This window comes from Eimeria tenella, genomic scaffold, assembly GCF_000499545.2.
Source record: "Eimeria tenella Houghton genomic scaffold, Eth_scaff93, whole genome shotgun sequence".
Lineage (NCBI taxonomy): Eukaryota > Apicomplexa > Conoidasida > Eucoccidiorida > Eimeriidae > Eimeria > Eimeria tenella.
The window spans coordinates 33,952-42,534 of NW_013543469.1; the positions used below are offsets into that span (position 1 = coordinate 33,952).

The window sequence follows — 8,583 nt, forward strand, 5'->3', positions numbered from 1 at the left end:
ATTTATTTATTAACTATTTGTCTATTTTATTTATTTATTTATTTATTTGCATTTGTTTGTTCTTTTGGTGGTTTTGTTCGCGCAAGTTCGGCGCTTTGTTCGGTTTGTGGGGCGCGGGGGGTCTGGGCAAACCCTAAACCCTAAACCCTAAACCCTAAACCCTCGCCCCGGGGTGAGCGGGCGCGGCTGCCACCACCTGGGCCCCAAGCCTCGCCCTTAACCCCCAAACCCTAAATCCTAAACCCTAAACCCTCGCCCTGGGGTTTGTGCGCTGCTCCCTCCGGAGACCCTAGGGTTTAGGGTTTAGGGTTTAGGGTTTAGGGTTTAGGTGAGGAGGCCTGTGTAGTCCGCAGCTTTGAACTTGGCAGCAGCGGGGGGCCACTGAAGAATTAGTCTGTTTGCAAATGGGTAAAGACAGCAGCCCGAAAGCGACAAAGAAAAAACTCTGCAGCAACTCTCCACGTACAGCAGCTTCAGGGGGCCCCCCAGCAGCAGCTGCAGCAGCAGCAGCAGCAGCGCAGCAGCAGCAGCAGCAGCAGCAGCGCAGCAGCAGCAGCAGCAGCAGCAGCGCACAACAGTTCGAGCTCACTATTTTGCTTTTTGCCCTTTCCCCCTCCCTAATCTCTTGAATATAATTTATTCTTTCTAATATTTCCTTTTCCTTCAATTTGCAACAAATAAATAAATAAAATAAAATAAAATAAAATAAAACAAAAATGGAAAGTTTGCAACGACGAAGACACATCCGAGTGTACAGACACCCGGGGGAAACGCAGAAGAAAATGAAATGGCGAAGACCTCCAGAACTCCTCAGCAGCAAAAGAGTTTAAAATAAAAACAAATTAAAACAAAATAAATTAAATTGAGTTAAATTAAATTAAATTCAAAAAATAAATTCAAAAAAAATTCAAAAACTCACCTCCAGCAGCATTGCAGCAAATGCGACCGGCACACAAGTGCCAGGCCCATTCATCAAAATCTGAAAACACAAAAACAAAACAAAAAACAGCTAGCTAGCTAGCTAGCTAGCTAGCTAGCTGGCTGGCTAGCTATGGCTAGCTAGCTAGCTATGGCTAGCTAGCTGGCTAGCTAGCTACGGCTAGCTAGCTAGCTACGGCTAGCTAGCTGGCTAGCTAGCTAGCTGGCTAGTTAGCTAGCCATTAGCTAGCCAGTGGCTAGCTAGCTAGCGGGTGGCTAGCCAGCTGTGTCTAGCTAGCGAGCTATGTCTAGCTAGCTAGCTAATGGCTGGCTAGCTAGCTGATGGCTAGCTAGCTAGCTAATGGCTAGCTGCTGCTGGCTAGCTGCTGCTGGCTAGCTAGCTGGTTTGTCTGCCTGTCGATACACCTGGACCTAGCACAGCAGTAGCACCGCGGCGGCAGCAGCACAGCAGCAGCAGCAACAACAGCAGCAGCAGCACAGCAGCAGCAGCAGCAGCAGCACTCACGAGTCTGGGTTTGTGAGTGTAGAGGAGTTTCAAAGAAAGTGCAAAAGATTTCAAAAATTTAAAAAAAGAAATTAAAAAAAATTCGCCAACTTCGCGGCAGCGGGGAATTGTGGCGAAGTCGAAGTGGACATTCTACAGGCAAATTCAATTCAAAGTAATTTAATTAATTTGATTAATTATTTAATTTATTTAATTTAATTAATTATTTAAATAATTTATTTAATTTAATTGATTTAATTTGATTTGTTTGAACTAATTGATTTAATTAAAATGGCATTTAAATGCGGCAAAACGCAATTTGCGGCTCAGCAGCAAAATCGAAATGAAAAAAGTTAATTTAATTTTTAAAATGTTGAATTTCTATTTAGTTCAAAATTTAATTTTAATTCCATTTTGAGTAGTTTTAATTATATTTATATTTCCAACTAAATGATTTAAATGTATAATTGTGGCAGGAAGACGCACCCAGCAGCAGCAGCAGCAGCAGCAGCAGCAACAGCAGCAGCAGCAGAAGCAGCAGGAGCACGAATAGGAGCACAGCAGCAGCATCAGCAGCAACAACGGCCCAAGCAGCAGGGGGCGTTTAGGGTTTAGGGTTTAGGATTTGGGGACCTTGTTGCTGCTGCGTTTCTGCAGCAACTCGAGGGTTTCCGCTTTGCTGCTGCTGTCTCCTTCAGCAGCAACAAACAAGCAGCGGAACCGCTGCAGGTCAACAGCAGCCAGCAGCCGCAGCAGCTCTGCAGTGTGGCCCCCTGCAGCAGCAGCAGCAGCACCAACAGCAGTAGCAGGAAGAACAGCAGCAGTAGCAGCAGCAGCCGTAGCAGCAGCAGCAGCACAAGCAGCAGTAACAGCAGCAGTAGCAGCAGCAGTAGCAGGAAGAATAGCAGCAGCAGCAGCAGCAGCAGCAGTAGCAGGAAAAACAGCAGCAGCAGCAGCAGCAGCAAATGAATTGCTTAGGGTTTAAACTGCTGCTGAGCAATTTGATTGAAAGTTTGCAAAATTAAAATTCCCTAACTGCTACTGCTTCTTGCTGCTCACCGGAGCCCAGCACCACCAGAGTCTTCACAACTTTCCTGCTGCTGCTGCTGCCGCTGCTGCTGCTGCTGCTGCTGCTGCTGCCTTTGAAGCCGAAGCCACTACTGTCTCCTGCCGTTGCTGCTGCTGCTGGCTCTGCTGCTGTTGTTGCAGTCTCTGCTGCTGCTGCTGCCGATTGTGTTTCTGCTTCAGTTCTTGCTGCTGGTCCTGATTCTGCTGCTGCTGACTCTCTTGCTGCTCCCGTGTTTGCCGCTGCTCCTGTTTCTGCTGCTGCTCCTGCTTTCGCTGTTGCTGCCGCTGCAGCTGCTGGCTCTGCTACCTCTGCTGCAGGTAGCAGCCGAATAGTCCGAGACGCTGCTGCTGCTGCTGCTGCTGCTGCTGTTGCTGGCTTCTCCTGTGTGTCTGCTAGCGTTTCGGCTTCTGCTGCAGCAGAGGCAACGAAATGGGGTGTACGTACACCTCAACTGTGAGGCGCGGCGGCCTGCTCCTGCCTGCTGCAGCGGCTGCTGCAGCAGCTGCTGCAGCAACTGCTGCAGCAGCAGCAAGCGGGAATGAAAGAAGCAAATGAGTTGCATTTGAAAATGAAATAAATGAAGAGACTCACCAGCTGCCCGCGAAGCCCCCCAAGGCTTGAGGTGTACGTACAGCTCAAACAGCCGCGGCCAAAATATCCGCCGAGAACTCCACTGAAGAATTCGGAGAGTAAAAGAGAAGAGCAGCAGCTGCTTCAAGTTCTGCAGCACTCTGCTGAGCAGCTGCAGCAGCAGCAGCAGCAGCAGCAGCAGCAGCGGCTGCTGCGGCTGCCGCTGCTGCTGGGGGTCGCTCTCGGGGGCAGCAGCAGCGTCTGCTGCTGCTGCTGCTGCGGCGTCCGCAGGGCCCAGGGCCGCGCCGTAGAGCAGGGGGGTGGGGGTCTGCTGCAGCTGCAGCAGCAGCTGCACTGCAGCAGCAGCAGCAGCAGCAGCAAATGAAAAGCCGCAAAGCTCCACCAAAGAAGGCTCCGGGGCTGTCAGCAGCTGCAGCTTCAGCAGCCGGAAAAGAGGCCACAGCGGAGAAGACGGCCAGGGCGCCACGACGAACTCCGCGCTCATCGCCATCTTCACCCAAACCCTAAACCCTAAACCCTAAACCCTAACCCCTAATGCTGCGCCGCCGCTGCATAGTGGTCTGCGGAGGGCCTTCTGGGGGCCCCGAGGCCTCCGAAGCGGAACTGCAGGAAGCTGGGAAAGCGGCGATTTCACGAAGTTGAACGAAATTGAAAAAGACGCGGAGGCCGGCGCAGCGGCGCTGTGTCCGTCCCTGCTTGCGTTATAATGAATTAATAATTAAAAAGGGATTTACAAGCTGCATTTGGAGCTTCGGATCGTCAGTTCCTCTCGGAGAAGATCCGCGAGTCCCGCAGCTTTCCGTGTCTTGCACGGGGATCCTGGGGAGCCGCCCCGGGCTTTCTCGCGAAGCGAAAACGGCGAAGAAAGGATAATTGACAAAAGAAAAGAAAATAAACTAAAAATAAAGCTGAAATTTCCTCTTTGAAGAGCGGCTTAGTGGAGAGTCGCGCAGCTTTCCACCTGCTGCTTCAGTGCACATGCAGTTCAGCAGTAGGCGGTGCGTGGCTGCGCGACCGCAGACAGGAAGCTCGAAAAGGATCTTTTGAATTTAGTTGAATGCAATTGGAATAATTCATTTCGCTGAACTTCAAAACGAACTCCGCGCAGAAAAACAAATTCTGAGGCTGGCTTTGCGCGGTCGCGGGCGAGTTTCTGAACGAGCTGCCTGTACACCGCAACTCGGTCGCCGCGCCGCGCAGCGGATTTCGCTAATTGGCGGGCCATTTTTATGGCTTTTCTTCGTTGTTCTTGATGTGTCTGAAGTGAAAAGTGTTTTTGGAGAACATAGGCGCGGCTGAGACCTCCGCGGCGGGACTTTCGTGCCGGTTTCCCTCGCGTTTCCGGTGTCGCTGGCGGACCGGGTGTTACTGCGCTGCGTGTGCGGCGACTTCGCGCAGCAACTTCGCACCGGCTCTCTTCTTTGTTTTTGAAGTTTGTTATTTCCGCAATGTTCTTCTCCTCCGCGAGGAAGCCCCCCGCGGAAGGTTCCCCGAAGCGGGACGCCGCAGCCGCCTCTCCGGTGACCGCAGCAGCAGCAGCAGCAGCAGCAGCAGCAGGGGGCGCGGGCCTCTGCGTCGTGGGCATTCTGCTCTTCAACCCGACGCTGCAGCCGGAGCCCTCGGCGCCCGCGGCCGCGGCGGAAGACGCAGCAGCAGCAGCAGCAGCAGCAGCAGCAGCAGAGTCGGGAGAAGAGGAAGAAGAGGGCCTTTCGCGCGAAGAAAAGGAACAGGAAGCAAAAGTGGTCTTCAGCTTTCCCAGAGACAGAGAGCCCGAAGAGAGGCGCAGCCAGGCGGGGCTGTTGGAGGGGCTTTTGCTGTTCACCAAGTGAGTCTTTGCTGCATCAAATAAGTCCTTTTTTTCGAAATAAATATAAATTAAACATTAAATCCTCCTTTGCAGTTAAGTGCTTCCCTTAATCCTTAAAACTAATCCATCTCGGCTTTGCTCCGCAGCAAAAGCTTCCTTTCGTGTGAATTGCTGCAGCAAAGCAGCAAGCAGCAGCAGCAGCAAGCAGCCAGAAGCAGCAGCAGCAGCGCAGCAAACAGCGCCAGCATCAGTGCAGCTAGCAGCAGCAGCAAACAGCAAACAGCGCCAGCAGCAGTGCAGCTAGCAGCAGCAGCAGCAGTGCAGCAAGCAGCAGCAGTGCAGCAGCAGCAGCAGCAGAAAGGCCTGGTTTGTGTGGCTCATTTGCTGCCAAAGGCTCATCTCTGGCGGGGCCTTTGTGAGCGATCTGAGGTGTACGTACACCGCAATGTGCGCAGGCCCTTCACTCCTGGGGGCCAGCCTTTGCGTTCGATTTGCACGGAAAAATATATAATTGTGATTGAAGAAGTGGAATTGAATTACTGGCTGTCGATGGTGAGCTGTTTCAGGGTGTACGTACACTTCAAAACAGGTCTTGGGGTGTACGTACACCTGCGGGGTGTCCTGGGGTGTACGTACACCTGCCGCGCAGCTCCTGGGTTTTGGAAATTCAAAAAAGATCCAAAACAATTAAATGCAAACTTTCTTTTCTTTCTTTTGCTGCAGTCTTTCTCAGTTCCTCTTTTGGAAAGTTTAAAAAATGTCGAAGAAGACACTCGGGAGGAAATTCTTTTGGGTGTACGTACACTCCAGAGTTTCTGCAAGGGGTTTTGCAAATTTCGTTCATTTTCGGAATTTTGGATCTTTTTTTCGCCGTTTTTTTCTTTTTTGTTCCAATTTAATTTTTATTTTGTTTAATTATTCTTTAATTTTCTGTTTTTGTTCAATTTCGAAGTGAATTCTCTTTTTTTGTTCAGGTTCTGCGGAACTACGCCGCAGTCTTCCGGCTGCTGCACGGGCGCTTCGACTTGTTCATTAAAAACGGAAAAAAAGATGAACTTAGAGAAGTCTTAAATGACTATTCTGCAGCTTTTGTCGAAACAATTGACCCAAAAAAGCTTTCCCTTTTCCACGGTGGGTTCTTGCAGTGTACATACACCCCGCGGTGTACATACACCCCGCGGTGTACATACACCCCGCGGTGTACATACACCCCGCGCCCACAAAGCTGCAGCTGCTTCGCCGTCTTTGAATCAGAAAAAGGGCTTTTCTTTCTTTTTTAATTCTTAATAAAGAGCTCGACTTGCATGCATTTGTAAATACAATATTTAAATGTTTTTCCTTTTTTTTTTTTGTGCATTTGTTCATTAAAAATGCTATTTTTGCGGAAAGTTAAATAAGTGTCGTTTTTGAAACTTTCATATTTCTGTTTTGTTTACAATTTATTTCCTTTTATCTTTTTATCGATTTGCTGTTCAATTACTTTTCATTTATTGACACACTCCCTACTTTTCCTTTTTCTTCGATCCACTGCTCGCCCTTTTGCTGCTGCTGCTGCTGCTGCTGCTGCAGCAACAGCAGGAGTCCACTACGCCCCCGCGGACCGTCTGGCTTACCTTTCAGTTCCTTCTTTGATTTCTCTTTTGCAAAATAAATTTCCTTCAATTCTGCATGCAGCTTTGGTCATTAACGGCTGTCTTCTTTACCAGTCGTGAGCTTTTAATTAAATTAAATTAAATCAATTAAATGGTTTAAATAAATTCAATAGTTAAATAGTTTAAATAAATTCAATAATTTAATCATTTAAATAAATTCAATAAGCTCAATTAATTAAATAAATTCAATAAATTCAATAAATTAAAAGGACAACAGTTTTTTGGGTTGCTGGGCTGGGGTGTACGTACACCTGCAGCCGCAGCAGCCCTTGCATGCATGCGCTCGCGATCCGTTTCAAATCTTTTTCCGTTTTATATTATATTATTTTATTTTATTTTTATATTTTTAATTAAAGTTGCATGCAGAAGCAGACAATTAAAAGAAAAAGAATCAAAAGGGAGTTCTAATGAGTCATTTCTTCTCGAATTTTATTTCTTTTAAAGATAAAAAGTATTTGTTTTAAATATTCTTTCCTTTTAATTTTAATTTATTTTTTAATTTCCTTTCGTTGTCTCTGCTGCTGCAGCTTCCCGGCCCCCCTGGTGCCGGCTGCTGCTGCTGCAGCAGCCGCTGCTGCTGCTGCTGCTGGGGGCGCTGCTGCTGCTGGCGCTGCTGCTGCTGCTGCTGGCTGCTGCCTCTGCCCCGCAGGCCTCGAGTCTGCTGCTGACCCTTTTGTGGTTTTATATAATCTCTTATTTGCTGCTGAAGGTGCAGCAGCAGTCAGCAGCAGCAAACTCACCAAACCCCCTTACGGCAGGGCCCCCACAGCAGCAGCAAAGGCACGCCAGCAGCAGCCTCCGCTGTCCCTTTCCTTTGCTGCCGCAGCAGCAGCAGCAGCTGCTGCTGCTGCTGCTTCTTTCTTTATCTTTTTTGTTTTTGTTCTTTTTTATTTCCCTTTTTCTCGGTTTTTTGCCGATTTGCTTTTTTCTTTTTTTGCAAAATGCCCAAGTGCTTATTTTGAATTATTCTCATTATTATTTTCATTTCTACGTTTATTTTTGTTTTATATTTTCCTATTGACTAAATTAAATTAATTAAATCAAATTAATTAAATCAAATTAAATTAAATTAAATTAAATTGATTGATTTAATTAATTTAATTTCTTTTATTTGTTTTATTTGCTGCTGCAGCCTGGGGGCGGAAGTTCTTCTTTTGGCCGGGCCATTTCTGCGAGCCAATCCACTGGCTTTCTTTTCGGGCCTTTGGGGCAAGTTGGAAATAATTGATTTAATTTAATTCATTTTAATTCATTTCAATTCATTTTAATTCATTTTAATTCATTTTAATTTAGTGTAGTGCTTTTTAATTCACGTTGATTCAGCTTTATTCGGTTTAATTCGGTAAAAATCACTCCAATTCAGTTTAATTCAACAGCAGCAGCAGCAGCAGCAGCAGCGGAGTGAGAATCAACAAAACAGGGGTTTCTTGTTGTTTGAACTGAACTTCAGAGAATTTGCTTTTTTGCCTTTGCTGCATCTCCCCGATGACTCCAAGGGGGCCCTCTTGGCCCTCACTTACGAGCAGCTGCTGCTGCTGCTGCTGCTCGACGAAAAAGACCCCAAAGCCTCAGATGTCGCCGTCAGTTCTACTCCAATTAAATCCAACTTTACAAGCCTCCAGGGGGCCCCTAGGGGGCCCCCAGGGGGGCCCCAGGGGGCCTCCAAGGGGGCCCTGGGGGTCCCCCAGAAGGACCCTAAGGGGCCCCCAGGGGGCCTCATGGGGCCCCCAGGGGGCCTGTGGGGGCCCCCAGTGTTAGGGAGGGTGGTTTGTTTTGAAGTGCGGCCGTTGGCGGCAAGGGCGAAGCCGTAAACCCTAAACCCTAAACCCTCGTTTGGTGTTTGTTTGGCGCAGCAGCTGCAGTCGATTCGAGCTGCAGCAATAGAAGGCCCCTGCGGGCTGCATGCATTAAATGGAATTCTTTCTTCGGAGTTTCGAAAGACAATGCGGCAAGAAGACTCCTACAGATTCGTCTACTTCAACAAGGCCAACAAGGCCATTCGCATGTCCGCGCTGCTGCTGCTGCTGCTGCTGCTGCTGCT

The 8,583-nt window shown here is 48.3% G+C and overlaps 2 protein-coding genes across 2 annotated transcripts; one reads left to right on the plus strand and one right to left on the minus strand.

The window, feature by feature from the left end:
- Nucleotides 1-2,041: 2,041 nt before the first annotated feature.
- On the minus strand, nucleotides 2,042-3,573 carry ETH_00008285 (uncharacterized protein; the record flags this gene model as incomplete). Its single annotated transcript, XM_013378650.1, has 3 exons — nucleotides 2,042-2,196; nucleotides 2,483-2,902; nucleotides 3,084-3,573. 3 exons carry the CDS (start codon nucleotides 3,571-3,573, stop codon nucleotides 2,042-2,044), a joined length of 1,065 nt encoding a protein of 354 aa, XP_013234104.1.
- A 958-nt stretch (nucleotides 3,574-4,531) lies between these two features.
- Nucleotides 4,532-6,602, plus strand: ETH_00008290 (uncharacterized protein; the record flags this gene model as incomplete). Its single annotated transcript, XM_013378651.1, has 5 exons — nucleotides 4,532-4,908; nucleotides 5,037-5,442; nucleotides 5,614-5,685; nucleotides 5,865-6,021; nucleotides 6,460-6,602. The coding sequence occupies 5 exons, from the start codon at nucleotides 4,532-4,534 to the stop codon at nucleotides 6,600-6,602; spliced, it is 1,155 nt and encodes a 384-aa protein (XP_013234105.1).
- Nucleotides 6,603-8,583: the final 1,981 nt, after the last annotated feature.